At 40.9% G+C, this 21,502-nt stretch overlaps 1 protein-coding gene across 1 annotated transcript; it reads left to right on the top strand.

Moving 5' to 3' along the window:
- The first annotated feature begins 1,787 nt into the window (after window positions 1-1,787).
- LOC135464563 (obg-like ATPase 1) lies at window positions 1,788-17,596 on the top strand. The gene is made up of 12 exons (XM_064741989.1): window positions 1,788-1,918; window positions 2,380-2,494; window positions 4,399-4,484; window positions 5,080-5,140; window positions 5,877-6,004; window positions 6,924-7,099; window positions 7,398-7,475; window positions 8,542-8,639; window positions 9,571-9,711; window positions 11,692-11,788; window positions 12,658-12,780; window positions 15,140-17,596. The coding sequence occupies exons 2-12, from the start codon at window positions 2,391-2,393 to the stop codon at window positions 15,245-15,247; spliced, it is 1,200 nt and encodes a 399-aa protein (XP_064598059.1). The 5' UTR covers window positions 1,788-1,918; window positions 2,380-2,390; the 3' UTR covers window positions 15,248-17,596.
- Window positions 17,597-21,502: the final 3,906 nt, after the last annotated feature.

The raw sequence follows: 21,502 nt of genomic DNA, 5'->3' as shown, positions 1-21,502 counted from the left end.
TTCCGTAATTTTTTTTTTTTTTTTTGCAAATCGGAATTGCGCTAATAGATGTATTCGCTCGCGAATGCATTCACGTGCGAATTGATTGAGGTTTACTTGACCGAGATTTACATTTGCCTACATTGGAATGCTAAGAATGTTAGAAATTATTAATGACTTATAGAATAAAGAGATAAAATGATTTTGTAATGCCATTTTGGGGAAATCGAAAAACTGAAAGAGAAATTCCTCTAAATACAAAATTCAATGTTAACAAATAATAATATTTGGGTCCATTTGAGTCTGTTGCTTCATGTGCCCTCCATGTTCTCGAAAATATTGTATTTATATGGCGGGGTTCAGGTAAAGAGAACCGCACAGAGTTGGTTGGCTGATTGGTTATCTGACTGGTTGGCTGGTTGAGTGGTTGACTGGTTGGTTGGCTGATTGGTTATCTTATTGGTTGGCTGGCTGACTGGTTGACAGGCTGGGAGGTAGGCTGGTTGACTGGTTCACTGCTTGGCTGGTTGGCTGGTTGACTGGTTGGTTGGTTGACTTGTTGGTTGGTTACTTGCATGGTTAGTTGCGAGTAATTTTAGGTCATATATATAAATTTATACTCACGATGCTATGTCATGATGCCCTTGTTTTTGCATAAAGCTGTGGCTGACTCCCCAAAGCGAAAATTTAAGTCAAAAAAACAATTAATGCATGCAGCAACCTGCGGATCGTCTTGGGCTTATCCCGGGTTCTGTAAGTGAAATATTCTTGAGTACGGCGTAAAACACCAATCAAATAAATAAATCAAAATCGGCCCCATTTGGGCCAAGCGACTAATTACTAGTTTTCTGATAATTTATTTATTTATTTATTTGATTGGTCTTTTACGCCCTACTCAAGAATATTTCACTTACACGACAACGACCAGCATTATGGTAAGAGGAAACCGGGCAGAGCAAGGTGAAAACCCACGACCATCCGCAGGTTGCTGAAAGACCTTCCCACGTACGGCCGGAGAGGAAGCCAGCCTGAGCTGGGTTTTTTGATAATTAAGCTATTTGTATGTATGCGGGATTAGAACACAGTACGTCCTGCGTTGGTCATTTGGGACATCTGGCCAATTCGATATTAATACAATGTTATGTAGAAATGTTGATTTACAAAACCATCACCACGTTGCTACGTGTTACATGGCAGAGAGTCGGAGTTCAAACCCGAGCCGGGTCTTACTGACAAATGGGTACTACGGTACACGGTAACAATGTGACGAATTCTCTGAGTGTTTATCAGGTGAGGACTTCTCGGCTGCTCTTTAGTTCTTTAATAAAAAATACCATGATGATTTGGTGAACTGTGCAGGTGCCCGTCGATGTTCATTGTAACAAAATAAACACCGTATGTACGGATGACACCCTGGTCCAAAGCGATCTTAGACTTGAGTCAAAATTTCAGTCATTAAACTTGTTGTGTTCCTTTCCGTTATTTTCGCTGAAGTTTTTAGCATGACCTTCACAGGACTTATGTTGTTAAGCATAATTTGTACTTTGTTACATAAGAAATAGCAATTTCAGAGTGATCGGAAATTTTAACTTAAGTTTAAGATCGCTTCGTTATCCGGGAACTATGAAGTCAAAGCAAGAGGCAAAAAAAAACATTTCGAGTTTAAACCGACGAGAATGTAGTTTGCTTAGGTTTTCGTGATATAGGGGAAATAACTCAGATTGACAAAACTAATACATATATTTCCTCCCTTTTGTGTTACTCCAACACGTACACAAGATGGCGTGGATGGTTGCTGCTTCCGGTGTGTTACCCACGTTTCATGCAATAGTTTAGACTGTGTTGAAAGTTTTTTCAAGCTGAGAACATTTTGGATGAAGTGAGACAGCGATTTGGACAGAGACCACGCGTGCAAAGATTACCTTAAGACGAATCAACGGTGAATTCCTGTTTGTAAAATGTGTTGCTGACTTCTGTTTCAAGCGATGATAGAAGCCGGTTCCATTGACATTTACTTCATACAACAACAACAATATGTTTAAGATCAGACATTCCATAGCAAGGAAATTGCCATATCTTATTTTCGCGCCCCGCTATTTCGTATTCGTTAATTAATTATTTCTTGCACACACCGAAAGACGTACATCAAACGGCAGTTGTAAAGACTAGGTTGACACTTAAGTTAGTCAATGGGCCTTGCCAGATGTTCATTTTGAAAAGATTGTCAGTTGACGTCACTCAACAGCACCCTCAACTTGAAAATTCCCGTCCCAGATAGTGCAGACGTACTTTAATTTGAAAGAACTGTAGATAAGATAATAAGAGTAAGATACGATAGCCGAATGAATTTTTATTTTTTTTATGGCAATTTTGCTTTAAGCTTCCCGTTTTTGGTTTCAGACTCATAAATTATGCCGCCAAAGAAGAAGGGAGCAGAGGCAAATCAACGCCCACCACTGATTGGACGAATTGGAACAAATCTAAAAGTGGGCATTGTGGGATTGCCAAATGTTGGGTAAATATTTCTGTGTTTGATAAAACCATTTGTATAGGAATTTCATCGTATTACTCGTCGCAGGGAATTGCAGAAACTTGACAACGCATCAAGGAGAATATAAGGTGATGTGAGGTTGGGCACGTTGGGGGGTGGGGGGTGGGGGGTGGAGGGTGGTGGTGGTGGCGGCCGCATACACTTGCTATTAATATGATACGGTACTTAGCAAGTAATGATAATTACTAGAACTTCTCATGATCCTCCCAGTTCCTTCACCACGATCCCTTGTTTAATATGTTCAGTTTTATACAAAGTTTTTTAGTTTGATTAGCGTTTAAAACTGTACTCAAGATTGTTTTCTTAATTGATGGCTGTCAGGTTTGTGGGTGGAGGATACCAGGTACGTGACAAATCATCCAGACTTGAGGCTGTTACTGGTCATGTTTAGGCTGTCAGGTGTGTGGGTGGGGGATACCAGGTACGTGACAAATCCTCCAGACTTGAGGCTGTTATTGGTCGTGTTTAGGCTGTCAGGTGTTTGGGTGGAGGATACCAGATACGTGACAAATCCTCCAGACTTGAGGCTGTTACGGGTCGTGTTTAGGCTGTGGGTGGAGGATACCAGGTATGTGACAAATCCTCCAGACTTGAGACTGTTATTGGTCGTGTTTAGGCTGTCAGGTTTGTGGGTGGGGGATACCAGGTATGTGACAAATCCTCCAGACTTGAGACTGTTACTGGTCGTGTTTAGGCTGTGGGTGGAGGATACCAGGTACGTGACAAATCCTCCAGACTTGAGGCTGTTACTGGTAATCTTTAGGCTGTCAGGTTTGTGGGTGGAGGATACCAGGTACGTGACAAATCCTCCAGACTTGAGGCTGTTACTGGTCGAGTTGAGGCTGTGGGTGGAGGTACCAGGTACGTGACAAATCCTCCAGACTTGAGACTGTTATTGGTCGTGTTTAGGCTGTCAGGTTTGTGGGTGGGGGATACCAGGTATGTGACAAATCCTCCAGACTTGAGGCTGTTACTGGTTGTGTTTAGGCTGTCAGGTTTGTGGGTGGAGGATACCAGGTACGTGACAAATCCTCCAGACTTGAGGCTGTTACTGGTCGTGTTTAGGCTGTCAGGTGTGTGGGTGGAGAATACCAGGTACGTGACAAATCCTCCAGACTTGAGGCTGTTATTGGTCGTGTTTAGGCTGTCAGGTTTGTGGGTGGAGGATACCAGGTACGTGACAAATCCTCCAAACTTGAGACTGTTATTGGTTGTGTTTAGGCTGTCAGGTGTGTGGGTGGAGGATACCAGGTACGTAACAAATCCTCCAGACTTGAGGCTGTTATTGGTCGTGTTTAGGCTGTCAGGTGTGTGGGTGGGGGATACCAGGTATGTGACAAATCCTCCAGACTTGAGGCTGTTACTGGTCGTGTTTAGGCTGTCAGGTGTGTGGGTGGAGGATACCAGGTACGTGACAAATCCTCCAGACTTGAGACTGTTATTGGTCGTGTTTAGGCTGTCAGGTTTGTGAGTGGAGGATACCAGGTATGTGACAAATCCTCCAGACTTGAGGCTGTTACTGGTCGTGTTTAGGCTGTCAGGTTTGTGAGTGGAGGATACCAGGTATGTGACAAATCCTCCAGACTTGAGGCTGTTACTGGTTGTGTTTAGGCTGTCAGGTGTGTGGGTGGAGGATACCAGGTACGTGACAAATCCTCCAGACTTGAGGCTGTTACTGGTTGTGTTTAGGCTGTCAGGTGTGTGGGTGGAGGATACCAGGTATGTGACAAATCCTCCAGACTTAAGGCTGTTATTGGTTGTGTTTAGGCTGTCAGGTGTGTGGGTGGAGGATACCAGGTACGTGACAAATCCTCCAGACTTGAGGCTGTTATATCGTGTATACATGTAGGTTTCATTTTAACTTTCAGGAAAAGTACTTTTTTCAACGTGCTGACAAAAACCATGACAGCAGCTGCTGAAAACTTCCCTTTTTGTACAATTGATCCCAATGAAAGTAAGTGCTCTGAGTCTGAAGATAAAAATGTATGACTCTTAATGAAGATTAATTACTGTATTTCGCCTAATATTTGGAATATTAAAATAAACTTTCAGAAGAACATAAAAACCTATAAATGATACTTCTGAGGCGGACACTAAGATTGTTCTGATAAGAAATTAATTTAAATTTACAAGGAAGCCTCTTCATAGTCCCTATAAGATGGATCTGTTAACCAGAATCAAGCAAAATGTGTCATTTGAGAAATGCTTCTTTAGGTGAATTTACAGCAGTTTAAATTGAGACAAGACAGAATGCATCTCAAGGCAAAGTAGTTGGAAGCACAGATATGCAGTTGATTTTTTGGATTTACTGATTAAATTGTGTTACAGTGTAATACCGTACAAAAAGAATAATTTCCATGAGAAAGACAGTTTTTTTTTAATAGAGAGAGATATACATTTCTGTGACAATTTGTGACCCTTTCACCCCAAATGTGACGACCATTTGACAACTTGTGAAAAACTTAACAAACATGTTGCACGAAAATGTGATAAAGATTTGTAACTTATGCACTCTGTTAAAATATTATTTTATTGAACTTGTCATACAGGCAGAGTTCCTGTACCAGATGAACGGTTTGACTTTTTGTGTGAATTCCACAAACCTTTAAGGTACGTTTGTAATCACTGTCGTCAATGTAAGTATTTTCTGTTTTTTTTCTATGATTTTTAAAATAATACTGACTAGCTGTCATGTACACGCAGTACATGTACTTGTTGATCTCATTTGAATGATTGTTATACCTTTTAACAGGCTTTTCAGATTTTTCGAATTGTCTCCCTTTAGTCCACATGGTAAACATCCAGGTTGTTTTTGTCTTAGTGTTGAAGCGAAGTGTGGAAAGTTATGTATATGAACGAACATTTATGTTTTAACAAGACTCTGAGTTAACACTAAAGTTTTGAATGACCATTAATTTCATTATATCAGTATAAATTGCAGCCATCTAATAAAGATTAATAATCATATGTAATTGTATATTGGCTTGCGTAGGATTATCTCCCCTCGTTTATTATGGCGACACATTTTTTGTCCTTGACTCAATTCAATTGTTGTGTGTATGGATTTTAAGTAATCTGCTGACTTGTAACTTTTATTATTCACAATGTTTTACTGTTTGGATTATTTCCCCTTAATTTGGACAGAGGCATTTTTTCCATTTTTGACTTACATTCTCAAATTGTCATGTGATTCCTAAATGATTGTTCATAGTATGGTATGTTATATTGGACTGAATTATCAACGCTTTTTTGGCTGTCTTCTTTATTATATTTCCACAGACAAATGTTGTATTATTCATCATCTTAGTGTAATAGAAGTTTATTTACTCGCTCTACAATTTTTTAGCAAAGTGCCCGCATTTCTGAATGTGGTTGACATCGCTGGTTTGGTGAAAGGAGCTCATGAAGGAAAGGGACTCGGAAATGCATTTTTGTCCAACATCAGCGCCTGTGATGCTCTGTTCCATGTGACAAGTACGTAGACTGCAAACTTAAAAAGTGGTATTTCTCCGCATAAGAATTGTACAGAAAAAATTTTTAGTTAACAACCTATCCAAATTATTGAGTGGAGACTGACATTCTGATATCACACCATCAAAACTAACTGCCTTGAGCTCTTGACAATATACCTGAGACGTAAGCCCACAGTGCTTAAAACCGGCCCTGCTAACACTGTTGGTAGAGCGTCGGCTTGGGGAGTGGTAGATCCAAGGTCAATCCTGGGTCGAGTCACACCTAATACCTTAAAAGAGGAAGTTGCAGCTTCCTCGCTTGGCGTTCAGGGTGAAGGGAATAGTGCAACGAATGGTTGACCCATATCAGTAAAATGGCTCGGGCTGGTCAGTTTACTCGCCTTCAGTAAGGAGTCTCAGTGAGGCAGCACTAGATAAAAGAGTGGTGGAAATCCGTGCTGCAACAAGGAGGCACATTACATGCATTCTAAGGATTCCTTCGTCGTCATATAATTGAAAAATTGTTAAGTTCAGTGTTAAACCCCAAGCACGCACTCACTCACTCACTCAGTGCTTAAAGTCATGGCAGATGACGACATTGTTCACGTTGTTTGTTGTTGATCTTTTAGGAGCGTTTGAGGATGACGACGTTGTTCACATTGTTTGTTGTTGATGTTTCAGGAGCGTTTGAGGATGATGACGTTGTTCACGTTGTTTGTTGTTGATGTTTCAGGAGCGTTTGAGGATGACGACATTGTTCACGTTGTTTGTTGTTGATGTTTCAGGAGCGTTTGAGGATGACGACATTGTTCACGTTGTTTGTTGTTGATGTTTCAGGAGCGTTTGAGGATGACGACATTGTTCACGTTGTTTGTTGTTGATGTTTCAGAAGCGTTTGAGGATGACGACGTTGTTCACATTGTTTGTTGTTGATGTTTCAGGAGCGTTTGAGGATGATGACATTGTTCACGTTGAAGGGGACGTGGATCCTGTGCGTGATTTGGAGATCATTAATGATGAACTAATGTTAAAGGACCTGGAGTACATCAACAAGCAGTGGGATGGTTTAGAGAGGGCGGTCGCTAGGGGAGGCGACAAGAAGAAGAAACCAGAATATGTAAGAAATTCTCTAGTCATTGGGGACCTGTCAAATGCCAGGCAGCAGGACCTTGATCTCAACTGATTGACATCTCCTGTTCATTTCCCAGCTCATCATGAGGACGTTGCCATAGAAACTGATACATTGTAACATTGTAGAATTATGTGCACTTCTTGGTGAATACATGTGAATGGAAAATGAGTCGTATCATGGAGTGGATGTATTTGTCAACTTTACAGAGTAAACCAGCAGCCGCTTCTACTTTTTATGTATGTTGGGTGAATTTATTTTTTATTTTATTATGTTATTTTTGTAGGATGTTTTAGGTAAAGTTAGAGCATTGTTGTCAGAAGAGAAAAAGCCAGTCCGCCATGCAGTATGGGACCCGAAGGAGGTAAGATTTGCACCATATGTAAGATGTGATAGAGCGTCCGCTATGGGAGCATTAGATCCAGGGTCAATCCTGGCTCGAGCCACACCTACCACCTTAAAGGAAGAAGTCCTCGCTTGGGGTTCAGCTTGAAGGGGATAGTGGAAGGACTAGGTAAAAGACTGGTGGAAATCCGTCCTACAACAAGGAGGCACATTACACACATTCTAAGGATTCCTTCATCGTCATATGACTGAAAATTGTTAAGTACGTTAACCTCAATCACTCACTCACTCACTCACTCGAGTCTTGGGGTTGATAAATAACACATTATTTGCATTTTGAAGCATTGTAACCCTCAGTAGTCATACACAACCCAGCAAATTTCACACATTTTAGAGAATACTGGAAAAGGAACTCTCAAAACAAAGATTATAGTTTTACGAAAAATGGAGAAAGTTTATGTGTATCAAGACAATTTTGGGGGCCTCTGTGACTGAAGTGGTTAGCGCCACAGTCACCCAGGAGCCTCTCACCAAGGGGGCGCTGTGAGTTCATGTCCAGCTCATGCTGACTTACTCTCAAATACACATATAAATAAATCAAAACAATTTTATTAAAAATTAGGACTTTGAGGCATTTTTTTCTCTCCTTATCACCCCTCAGTTATATGCATATTTTCTGTTAATGGTTGCAAATTTTCACAAATGACATCGGTGCTGACCTTACCGAGTTAATGGGGCTAACTTCATGTCGAAAAAATAAATACACCTAAACGGACTGTATCCAGGCCTCACAAAGTCTGCAAAGTTGTAACATAGACATTGTCTTGACGGTGATAAATTGCCCTGCGCTTTTGTTTGTCTACCTTATGATGCACAGTCAAACTGATAACTGGCTTTAATTTCCACAACTACGATCTTTGTATTTCGGAAGCAGTGTTGTATTTACTCTGTTCGTGAAGAGTAGCGCAGAGTGTTATGGTATTATAGACGGCCATTTTGTAACTGAAAATGTTTTTAATGTAGCATCAGATGAAAGAACCACTAAATAAGAAAACTCATTTGTGTATTCTCTTCTTCCATTTCAGATTGAAATTCTTAACCAGCACCTGTTTTTATCAGCTAAACCTGTGATATATCTTATCAACTTGTCCGAAAAAGACTACATCCGAAAGAAAAACAAATGGTGAGCATGGTTGAATAGCCGATGACTTCTGGGAAGGTTTTTTCTCTATCGTATAGGTGTACCTACCACGTAAATACAATTTCCTCATGTTTTGTTGCGTGTTTAAAAATATGTTTTGCCTGTTACTAAAGTGGGAAAAGTCGCCAGGGTCGTAGGAAAGATCGGGGTCATTGTTACAAAAGCAAGTAACATCATTGTGAAGCGCTAATAATGCCATTTATTTTGCGTTTTACGGACAAGCTGACACAAAAAATCCAAAAATAAAACAAAACTTTAATTCCTCCTTTTTATTTTGTCCATTATTGAAGTTTTTATGAGTTTCCTTTCTGATCGATCTTGTACATACGTGGACAAATTGTTGGGATATTACACATTTCCCACAGATTAGATGATTTTCAAGTTTTCCTCTGAAACTGAAAAAAAATGATTTTTTCTGCTGGTAAACATTTAAATTGGTGTGGCATAAAGCTTTTTTTATATCTATAAACTGATTGTACTAAATCCTTGCACAAAATTTTTACTATGTTTTGGTAACTCGAATGCGACACAGGTTGTCTGAGCTTTGTGGCACTGTGAAAATCGCGTTTGAAATAAGATTCTCTTTCAGCTTACAGTAGGATTACCCATATTAAGTGCAAAAATATCTCTATTCTTAAAACAAATTTTTCCTAAAAACAAAAGCCATTGTGCTTTACTACTGGTTCTGTTGTTTTCTTCGTCCGTGTTGTCATCTCCGCATATTTGTCATTATTGAATATATGTACAAATTAGACGGGTTATTAAAAAGTGTAAGATATGCCTCAAAAATGCATTGTTTTTTTTTCTCATTTTTTGGCATATCTAACTTTTCCGTAAAATGTACTCTCTGTTTTATAGTACTTTTTATAGTCATTTGTTTTAAAAGTTCTCTGATTTTGCCTTCATTGATCAGGTTAGTGAAGATCAAGGAGTGGATAGACGCTCATGACAACGGCTCTGCTATCATCCCGTTCAGTGGTGAACTAGAGCTCACATTACAACACATGGAGCCAGCAGAGAGAGAAGCTTATCTCAAAGAGAAAGGTGCAACAAGGTAAGAGTTGTCTACCTTTAACGTGGCAACACTTGCTCTTTTCAAGGAGAACCTGTAAAGGTTGTTAAATATGTAATTCCTTCATAAATCTGGATCCTCTTTTACAACTTTTAGTATCAGTTATCTGATAAGCCAGAAGCCATTGTCATGTAAGAAAAATATTCTTAATATTTGCTGAAACACCTTTATTCCCTCCGGAACCTGCTCGGTTTCTTCTGACCACAATGTTGGCCATCTTTGTTTAAGTGAAATATATAAATAAATAAATAAATACCTTCATGCTGGTATCCTCTCTGTTGGTATGGGGGAAGGTCTGCCATCAACGAGTGGATGGTCGTGTCTTTCCCCCGGGACTTGTCCAGTTTCCTCCCACCATATTGCTTGAGTAAGGTGTAAAACTCCAGTCTAATAAATCTTAAAATACCTGTGGTTTTTCATGTTCCTAGTGAAGGTTTGTGATTTTGAAAAAAAATAATTGAAAAAAATGTCATAGCTGCTTTAAGCCAGTCATCAGCACACTCGTTGGTCACTAAGACTAGAATAATGGAGGTGAAAACAAAGCAAACACAGGCAATAAAGTGCCTTTGCATTGTGTCAGTACTGTTGTACATTAAATGTGATGACAGCAATGCATTGTGGGTAATTCTAGACCAGTGAGGACTCGTAAATTGCAATCACAGGAGGTATGCCCACTGAAAGACTACCATCCTCGGCTTGTCACAGCTTCAACACGTCTCCATTATTGACCGCAAGGTGACGAAAAAAAACATCCCTTTTATGCGAGAAAGACAAAGAGCAAAATTTAAATTCTTTAATTCTCATAAATTCAGAGAAATAAATAGTATCATAAGATTTAATTAATTTTAAGCATTGTCCAGTGAGATGCCGTCTTCTCATTCCCATAAACCTTCGGCATCCTTAATGAATTTTTCACTGACACTGATATTTGTTATGTAGCACCGGCATGCTGACTAAATGCTGATGTGAACGACAAAAAATGTACATGTATAATTTGAACAGCGTGTCTAAGTAGGCCTAATGTCTACCGGGGAGATGAATGCGGTTTGGGCCCAGACCGTATGCTGCTGTCTGACATAATTTGTGATAGCGTCGTTGAATATTACACCGTTTGTAAATCTACTGATTTCACGTCTGTGGTGGTCTGTAAATGTTACATACCTCTCCCACAACATTGCCCTGTGAAATGGCCGTTTCATTACACCACAATAAATATTTCTGAGCGGTCTTAAAATGATGTTGTATGCAGTGGTACTATGTTATCATATGTCACTTGATGGAGTGAATGTGTAAAGGCTATATCAAAGCTTAGGTCACGCGACCTGATAGCCACATGTTTGATTGCATAAAATTCTCAAGATGGTTGCCTCGATTCACACCAGCCATTTGTGCAGTATTGTCATTTTGTTCTGCTTGCTTTTCAGTGAAATCTCATTAAAATAATAAAGTCTTTTTAGAAAGGTTGAGTATCCTGCTTTTGATTGAAATTGTTTTAGCCAGGTACTGTCTTGCCCTTTAAGCCATGGTGCTAGGGGGTATTTAATTTGCTACTTTTTATGCATTTATATGAACATTTCGAATAAAACCCTGACTGAGGTAAATTGACGAGGCCGTATTTCACGGGTTATGTGTGACCATTTGCCAGCTATTACAGTGTTGTCGCTGCTCTGGTTTTTCTCACTATTATGCTATGTTGAATCATATTTATGGAAACCAGAATAAAATAGACTTCAAATATGATAGTTTCAGTGTGCTGTAGTACTTTTAGCTCTAGGAATGTGTAATTAGCAGCATTTCGTCCGTTAAGCTCGGTGCTGTTTAGGAACACGGACGCTCAAAACTTCAAACAGCGATCAAATATCTAAAATAAGTAAGTCAACCCTATTCCTTTATTCTAGTGAAATGAATCAAACAATTTAAATCAGTAAATAAGGATGAAATTTGATCCATTTATAATTTTAGTGCCCTGGATAAAATAATTGTGACGGGATACAAGGCTCTTCAGCTTCAGTATTTTTTCACCTGTGGGAAAGACGAAGTTAAAGCTTGGACTATACAGGTGAGTCTGATCAAAGACGGCTGTGTCTACATCTGTAGAAGTGTACCTCCTGCTACATCCTCAATTAAATTTTACTGACCTTGAGCTATTTTTGAAAGATTTCTCATGTTAAAGTTAAATTTCCTCACAGGCTCAACTGTTCATGGACTCACCCAGCCACTAGAAGACACAGTATATGATTCCTCGTCATCATATGACTGAAAGATTGAGGAGTAGGACTTGAGTAAAACCCAAGCATTATCACCTTTTTTTTTTATAAAGATGCCTTTAATAATCAACTTCATTTTCATATCTTCACATCACATTAAGGATACCTTAATTGTCTTTAATAATGAATTAACTTCATTTTCACCTCTTCAGAAAAGGTTTAGCATTACAACCTCCCCGCATTATCACCTTTTCCTAAAGGTGCCTAAATAGCATTACTAGCTCCCACATTATCACCTTTTCCTAAAGGTGCCTCAAATAACATTACAAACTTTCCGCATCATCTTTTCCTAAAGGTGCCTTAAATGACATTACAAACCTCCCAGCATTATCACTTTTTCCTAAAGTTGCCTAAATAGCATTACTAGCTCCCACATTATCACCTTTTCCCAAAGTTGCCTAAAACAGCATTACGAACTCCCACATTATCACCTTTTCCTAAAGTTGCCTAAATAGCATTACTAACTCCCACATTATCACCTTTTCCTAAAGTTGCCTCGTCGTCATATGACTGAAAAATTGTTGAGTACGACGTTAAACCCCAAGCACTCACTCACTCACTCCTAAAGTTGCCTAAATAGCATTACTAACTCCCACATTATCACCTTTTCCTAAAGTTGCCTAAATAGCAAAACTAACTCCCACATTATCACCTTTTGCAGAAAGGGTTTAAGGCACCTCAGGCAGCAGGAAAGATTCACACTGACATGGAGAAAGGATTCATCATGGCAGAAGTCATGGCCTACGAAGACTTCAAGGAACAAGGCTCAGAAGCTGCCTGCAAGGTGGGCTCCCCAGGATTTCCTGCTCCATCCCCCCATTTGTATTACGAAATTAAAAAACTAATTTTACCAAAATTGAATGAGAAAACCGTCAGATAAATTTGACTGTATTATACTATTCGTATTTATGGATACATATAAGTGATTTGTAAATTCATTCCATTTTAAAATTTAGTCCATTACTGAGAGTAAGTGGCCCAGTTTCCTGACCCTGAGAGTACAATGACCTAGTGGTTGGCATGCTAGCATAGCACAATGGGCCTGGACCCTCTCAGCATTGCCATCGCTGTCAGTTTTCCTGACCCTGAGAGTTCAGTGACCTAGTGGTTGGCATGCTAGCATAGCACAATGATCCTGGACCGTCTCAGCATTGCCATCACTGTCAGTTTTCCTGACCCTGAGAGTTCAGGGACCTAGTGGTTGGCATGCTAGCATAGCACAATGATCCTGGACCGTCTCAGCATTGCCATCGCTGTCAATTTTCCTGACCCTGAGAGTTCAGTGACCTAGTGGTTGGCATGCTAGCATAGCACAATGATCCTGGACCGTCTCAGCATTGCCATCGCTGCCAGTTTTCCTGACCCTGAGAGTTCAGTGACCTAGTGGTTGGCATGCTAGCATAGCACAATGATCCTGGACCGTCTCAGCATTGCCATCGCTGTCAGTGTTCCTGACCCTGAGAGTTCATTGACCTAGTGGTTGGCATGCTAGCATAGCACAATGATCCTGGACCGTCTCAGCATTGCCATCGCTGTCAGTTTTCCTGACCCTGAGAGTTCAGTGACCTAGTGGTTGGCATGCTAGCATAGCACAATGATCCTGGACCGTCTCAGCATTGCCATCGCTGTCAGTTTTCCTGACCCTGAGAGTACAATGACCTAGTGGTTGGCATGCTAGCATAGTACAATGAGCCTGGACCGTCTCAGCATTGCCATCGCTGTCAGTTTTCCTGACCCTGAGAGTACAATGACCTAGTGGTTGGCATGCTAGCATAGCACAATGAGCCTGGACCGTCTTAGCATTGCGGCCGTACATGGGAAGGTCTGCCAGCAACCTGCGGATGGTCGTGGGTTTCCCCCGGGCTCTGCCCGGTTTCCACCCACCATAATGCTGGCCGCCGTCGTATAAGTGAAATATTCTTGAGTACGGCGTAAAACACCAATCAAAAAAAAAAAAAAAAAAAAAAAAAAAAAAAATCTTAGCATTGCCATCGCTGTCAGTTTTCCTGACCCTGAGAGTTCAGGGACCTAGTGGTTGGCATGCTAGCATAGCACAATGATCCTGGACCATCTTAGCATTGCCATCGCTGTCAGTGTTCCTGACCCTGAGAGTACAATGACCTAGTGGTTGGCATGCTAGCATAGCACAATGATCCTGGACCGTCTCAGCATTGCCATCGCTGTCAGTGTTCCTGACCCTGAGAGTTCATTGACCTAGTGGTTGGCATGCTAGCATAGCACAATGATCCTGGACCGTCTCAGCATTGCCATCTCTGTCAGTTTTCCTGACCCTGAGAGTTCAGGGACCTAGTGGTTGGCATGCTAGCATAGCACAATGATCCTGGACCGTCTTAGCATTGTCATCGCTGTCAGTGTTCCTGACCCTGAGAGTACAATGACCTAGTGGTTGGCATGCTAGCATAGCACAATGATCCTGGACCGTCTCAGCATTGCCATCGCTGTCAGTTTTCCTGACCCTGAGAGTTCATTGACCTAGTGGTTGGCATGCTAGCATAGCACAATGATCCTGGACCGTCTCAGCATTGCCATCTCTGTCAGTTTTCCTGACCCTGAGAGTTCAGTGACCTAGTGGTTGGCATGCTAGCATAGCACAATGATCCTGGGCCCTCTCAGCATTGCCATCGCTGCCAGTTTTCCTGACCCTGAGAGTACAATAACCTAGTGGTTGGCATGCTAGCATAGCACAATGTGCTGGACTGTCTCAGCATTGCCATGGCTAGGAGTTCTAGACCAGCTGGTATTGGCTGCCTTTCTGGTCGTGCGCGGCAAGGTCTCCCAGCAACCTGCAGATTGCCATGGGTTCCCCCGGGGTTCCCACTATAATACTGGCCTCTGTCACAGAGGTGAAATATTCTGGAGTTAAAATCTTATCAAATACCATAAATGAGGTCATAAATGAGAGTTACGAAGTACTGAACATAATTTGATAAACTGGGCCCTAGATTATGTGTTCTCATGATTCCACGCACCCCCCCCCCCCCCTCCCACAAAAGATGGTGACTTTACCACTGTTTTTATAAGGACCTGCTTATCAGTTTAAATAATATTGTTTTTAGAAATACTTTTGTTTGTTTTCCCTCAAAATTTGACTTAAACTGCAAAAAGGTAACTTTGTTCTGCAGGCGGCCGGAAAATACAAACAGAAGGGCAGAGAATACATTGTTGAAGACGGGGACATAATTTTCTTCAAATTCAATGCTGGTGCTGGTCTCCAAGGAAAGAAAAAGTGAAATGTGTCAAAATGTTCACTTGTTTTGCTCGAGAAAAGTTTTGGAAAAAGAAGAAAATATGACTTCATAACTGTGAGGGTGTTGTACTGTTCAATAAATGACAAATTTGTAAATGGATATCTGGTTGCCTTGGTAACATTACCAAGTGTATGCGAAGAATGAAACTCTTAAAGCTTGTGCCTCTGTCCTGTAAGGGGGCGGAACTTTGGTATCAAAGGGAAGTCTGTCACCATGGTTTCAGTCATGAATGTTTATGGATGAATATTCATTGACTTTGATTGACATCTGTCAGGAGTGACAGAATTTTTTGTGAATTCAGGGAATTGTGTTTGTGCTCGTTTAAAGTACCTGTACGTTGACAGAAATTTGCTGGATTTTTTGGGTAAAGAAACATTTCAGAAAGTCTTATTCAACCATTCTTTGGAAACCAAATATGTAAATAGATTTAGACAGGACAATTTCTGATTTAGGGAGTTAAAAAGATTGATTTAGTAAAAGTAAGTAATCTATGTATAAGAGGGTGCCACGCCTGACTGATTTGTGCGAGGTGTTCTCACCACAGCTGACTGAATGAGATTCGCTCGCTCAAAGTTGGCTCTGGCTAATTCGGCTGTGGCCTAAAGGATACATTAACTGCTTGGTTTTTATGCCAGAATGTGGAGTTCATGATGTGGGAAAATACAGGGGTATACGTGAAAGTATATAAAAAAAACTTGTTAGGTCAGCTTACTTCTTCAGCCAGAAAAATGGCTGTAAACCACAGTTGTCCCAAGGCCCCAGCGGTCAGTCCAGAAATTAAGTCGCCCCCTGTGGTGACGTCAGCGGTGATATCGATGTCAAAACAACTTCGTGGTGGATTGAATTGGGGACTCCCAGCTCATTTCGGATTCCTAGTGTGTTCGGCCATGACATCATTTCTGAATATTTCTAAACATTGACAGAAAATATCCATAAAATAGAAGAGTTGTTAAGAAATTTAAATACACCTCAAAACTGAAGAAAGATTTGTCTTTTTTTTTTTTCATCGTTTTCCTGACCCCCATATTCCTTGTTCCATGGTACCTTAGGGAGTTTAAATGCTAAGGTTTACCAGGTAACTGACAGAACGGCATTGGCACGCGCCAGGCACACTCCGGGCACACACCGGGCACGCTCCGGGCACACCTCCAAGCTGACTGCTACAGAATAAGTGGTCCAAGCAGGAAATTCAGCCTAACAGATCTATTTTGCATCTACTGACAGACTGGATAAGTACCTGCGTCAAGTTGTTCAATTGGGTCAGTCTGGTTTCTTCCTGCCATGAATAGTACAGCAGTCTGATAAGTCAAATATCAGAAAGCACAATAAAGAATAAGAAAGAATTCAAACTTTAATTAAAATTCATTATGTAAAATTTTGGTGGTTATAAGTTTCCTCGCAACCACAAAGGTGCTACTCTCTAACTGAATGCTAACTGAATTTTTCCATTTCAATATGGAAGTTATTTTATCTCACGTAACTAATACTTAATAATTTAAATTATAATATAATTTCCAAAAAAAAAAAATTCCTAAGTGTGCAAGTATCTTCTATTTAGCCAAATTCAGGTGGGGACATTTTCTTGTGGAAAAACTTGAACTGTCCTTGGATTGCTATCATCACTGAATGTATTGAAGCTGTTACTTCTCAAGAACAAAGAAAGGTAAAATCTATAATAATTTGCTCAAGTGTTGCATGGGAATGAAAAATAGATTATCCATATACACGGACATACTGTGTGTTTGTATTTTATGTGTGCCTGGCTCTGATTAAGACATTTATGTCATGAACTAATATTAATTTTGTAAGCATTGGTAGAAAATCTTCCACTTCAGGGTTTAAAAGCAAAGTAATGAGGGACTGCTCCGTGCCAAAAGCAATTCGGGCCCATGCTGTGGGGTTTGTTCATGGCTTTCTGATGACAGAGTGTAGGCAAACGGGTAATGCTGCTGTTGTATACTTTAAGAAAACAACTATCAATCCAGGCTGAACCTGAGTTGCCACTGGAAAAAATTCTTTGAATGTAGTTTTAAGTTGCTTTCCTATATGTTAAGTGTTAGCTTAAGGTTTTCAATTTTTTTTTTTGCTTGAAACCATAATTTGAAATTAGATTTCAGATATTAGTGAAAAATCAGGCAGAAACATGAATTGCTAAGTTTTCTTTATTTTCTAAAATTAAACGTACTATTAAGACAAATGCTGTCTTTATGGTAGGCAATTGCATGGAACGTTTGTGAGTGCAGAGAGTTATCTCCCTTTGTAATCCCTGTTGGATTGTTTTGATTTCCCGACTTTTCTACCTGGTTACATGTATGTTACCGTCAGAAGAGGAGAGACAATAAATAAATATTGCTCTATGATGGGCATTTTCTGTATTATCAGAGTTTGGTGTGATGTTATTCTTTGTATGTAAAGTTTGTCCTTTACTCAGGCTCAGTGAGCCCTGGCAAATGAGGTTCCTTGGTTTCCTCACCAGCTCAAATTTGCAATAGTTACAGTATCAATAACACAATAATGCTACAGTATTACGCAAAACATTTGATCTTGTCTTTCACTCGGCCCTGGATCCTGGTTAAGTGTAAGGCCTATGTCGGGTATGATTTCACCATAATGCAGGCCGCCACAGAAAACAATGAAATATTCTTGAGTATGGCCTAAAACATCAAGCAAATAAATAATTCAAATAAATTTGTCATTATTCAGTGGCCATGAAAACAGCAGAGGAACATGAGTGTTTCATGTTCTAAGTGGAACGTGTTGTAAGAAAGCTTAAGGCTTACTTGTAAAAGGCCTGTGGCGTACTCTGGGTTGCCTGTGTCTATTAAGCTAAACCTGAGGTACTAGTTCATCCAGTGATGACTGGAGCATGAAGTACTAGTTCATCCAGTGATGACTGGAGCATGAGATACTAGTTCATCCAGTGATGGGTGGAGCATGAAGTACTAGTTCATCCAGTGATGGGTGGAGCATGAAGTACTAGTTCATCCAGTGATAAGAAGAGCATGAAGTACTAGTTCATCCAGTGATGGGTGGAGCATGAAGTACTAGTTCATCCAGTGATGGGTGGAGCATGAAGTACTAGTTCATCCAGTGATGTGTGCAGCATGAGATACTAGTTCATCCAGTGATGTGTGGAGCATGAAGTATTAGTTCATCCAGTGTTGACTGGAGCATGAAGTATTAGTTCATCCAGTGATGGGAGGAACATGAAGTACTAGTTCATCCAGTGATGACTGGAGCATGAAGTATTAGTTCATCCAGTGATGACTGGAGCATGAAGTATTAGTTCATCCAGTGATGTCTGGAGCATGAAGTACTAGTTCATCCAGTGATGTCTGGAGCATAAAGTACTAGTTCATCCAGTGATGGGTGAAGCATGAAGTACTAGCTCATCCACGGATGTGTGGAGCATGAAGTACCAGTTCATCCAGTGATGGGAGGAGCATGAAGTACTAGTTCATCCAGTGATGGGTGGAGCATGAAGTACTAGTTCATCCAGTGATTTGTAGAGCATGAAGTACTTGTTCATCCAGAGATGTGTGGAGCATGAGGTACTAGTTCATCCAGTGATGTCTGGAGCATAAAGTACTAGTTCATCCAGTGATGGGTGAAGCATGAAGTACTAGCTCATCCACGGATGTGTGGAGCATGAAGTACCAGTTCATCCAGTGATGGGAGGAGCATGAAGTACTAGTTCATCCAGTGATGTGTGCAGCATGAAGTACTAGTTCATCCAGTGATGGGAGAAGCATGAAGTATTAGTTCATCCAGTCATGACTGGAGAATAAAGTACTAGTTCATCCAGTGATGTGTGGAACATGAGGTACTAGTTCATCCAGTGATGGGAGGAACATGAAGTACTTGTTCATCCAGTGATGACGGGAGAATAAAGTACTAGTTCATCCAGTGATGTGTGGAACATGGCGTATTAGTTCATCCAGTGATGGATGGAGCCTGAAGTACTAGCTCATCCAGTGATGTGTGGAGCTTGAAGTACTAGTTCATCCAGTGATGGGAGGAACATGAGGTACTAGTTCATCCAGTGATGACTGCAGCATGAGATACTAGTTCATCCAGTGATGTGTGGAGCATGAAGTATTAGTTCATCCAGTGTTGACTGGAGCATGAAGTATTAGTTCATCCAGTGATGACTGGAGCATGAAGTATTAGTTCATCCAGTGATGTCTGGAGCATGAAGTACTAGTTCATCCAGTGATGTCTGGAGCATAAAGTACTAGTTCATCCAGTGATGGGTGAAGCATGAAGTACTAGCTCATCCACGGATGTGTGGAGCATGAAGTACCAGTTCATCCAGTGATGGGAGGAGCATGAAGTACTAGTTCATCCAGTGATGGGTGGAGCATGAAGTATTAGTTCATCCAGTGATTTGTAGAGCATGAAGTACCAGTTCATCCAGTGATGGGAGGAGCATGAAGTATTAGTTCATCCAGTGATGTGTGCAGCATGAAGTACTAGTTCATCCAGTGATGGGAGAAGCATGAAGTATTAGTTCATCCAGTGATGACTGGAGAATAAAGTACTAGTTCATCCAGTGATGTGTGGAACATGAGGTACTAGTTCATCCAGTGATGGGAGGAACATGAAGTACTTGTTCATCCAGTGATGACGGGAGAATAAAGTACTAGTTCATCCAGTGATGTGTGGAACATGGCGTATTAGTTCATCCAGTGATGGATGGAGCCTGAAGTACTAGCTCATCCAGTGATGTGTGGAGCTTGAAGTACTAGTTCATCCAGTGATGGGAGGAACATGAGGTACTAGTTCATCCAGTGATGGATGGAGCCTGAAGTACTAGCTCATCCAGTGATGTGTGGAGCATGAAGTACTAGCTCATCCAGTGATGTGTGGAGCATGAAGTACTAGCTCATCCAGTGATGAGAGGAGCATGAAGTACTAGTTCATCAAGTCATGACTGGAGCATGAGGTAATAGTTCATCCAGTGATAGGAGAAGCATGAAGTACTAGTTCATCCAGTGATGACTGGAGAATAAAGTACTAGTTCATCCAGTGATGTGTGGAACATGAGGTACTAGTTCATCCAGTGATGGGAGGAACATGAAGTACTAGTTCATCCAGTGATGTGTGGAGCATGAAGTACCAGTTCATCCAGCGACGTGTGGAGCATGAAGTACTAGCTCGTCCAGTGATGGGAGGAGCATGAAGTACTAGTTCATCCAGTGATGGATAGAGCATGAAGTACTAGCTCATCCAGTGATGGGAGGAGCATGAAGTACTAGTTCATCCAGTGATGGGTGAAGCATGAAGTACTAGTTCATACAGTGATGGGAGGAACATGAAGTACTAGTTCATCCATTGATGGGAGGAGCATGAAGTACTAGTTCATCCAGCAATGTTTGGAGCATGAAGTACTAGTTCATCCAGTGATGACTGGAGCATGAGGTATTAGTTCATCCAGTGATGTGTGGAGCATGAAGTATTAGTTCATCCAGCGATGGGTGGAGGATGAAGTACTAGTTCATCCAGTGATGACTGGAGCATGAAGTACTAGTTCATCCTCTTTTGAGAGGAGCATGAAATTCTAGCTCATCCAAGGATGTAAGGAGCATGAAGTACTAGTTCATCAAGTAACGGATGGAACATGAAGTACTAGTTCATCCAGTGATGGATGGAGCCTGAAGTACTAGCTCATCCAGCGATGTGTGGTGCATGAAGTACTAGTTCATCCAGCCATATGTGGAGCATGAAGTACTAGTTCATCAAGTAACGGATGGAACATGAAGTACTAGCTCATCCAGTGATGTGTGGAACATGAAGTACTCGTTCATCCAGCCATATGTGGAGCATGAAGTACTAGTTCATCCAGCCATATGTGGAGCATGAAGTACTAGTTCATCCAGTGATGACTGGACCATGAGATACTATTTCATCCAGTGATGGGAGGAACATGAAGTACTAGTTCATCCAGTGATGGGAGGACATGACGTATTAGTTCATCCAGTGATGGATGGAGCCTGAAGTACTAGCTCATCCAGTGATGGGAGGAGCATGAAGTACTAGTTCATCCAGTGATGGGTGGAGCATGAAGTACTAGTTCATCCAGCCATATGTCGAGCATGAAGTACTAGTTCATCCAGTGATGGGTGAAGCATGAAGTACCAGTTCATCCCATGGTGAGAGGAGCATGAAGTACTAGTTCATCCAGTGATGACTTGAGAATAAAGTACCAGTTCATCCAGTGATGGATAGAGCATGAAG

This window comes from Liolophura sinensis, chromosome 4, assembly GCF_032854445.1.
Source record: "Liolophura sinensis isolate JHLJ2023 chromosome 4, CUHK_Ljap_v2, whole genome shotgun sequence".
NCBI classification, from domain to species: domain Eukaryota; kingdom Metazoa; phylum Mollusca; class Polyplacophora; order Chitonida; family Chitonidae; genus Liolophura; species Liolophura sinensis.
This window is presented reverse-complemented; position numbering and strand designations above follow the sequence as displayed.

Excerpts from the sequence above, each read along its gene's own strand:
- LOC135464563 (XM_064741989.1), top strand. The coding sequence starts at position 2,391 with ATGCCGCCAAAGAAGAAGGGAGCAGAGGCAAATCAACGCCCACCACTG. Across the intron at positions 2,495-4,398 it reads GTGGGATTGCCAAATGTTGG|GAAAAGTACTTTTTTCAACG; the intron begins GTAAATATTTCT and ends TTTAACTTTCAG. Across the intron at positions 6,005-6,923 it reads TGCTCTGTTCCATGTGACAA|GAGCGTTTGAGGATGATGAC; the intron begins GTACGTAGACTG and ends TTGATGTTTCAG.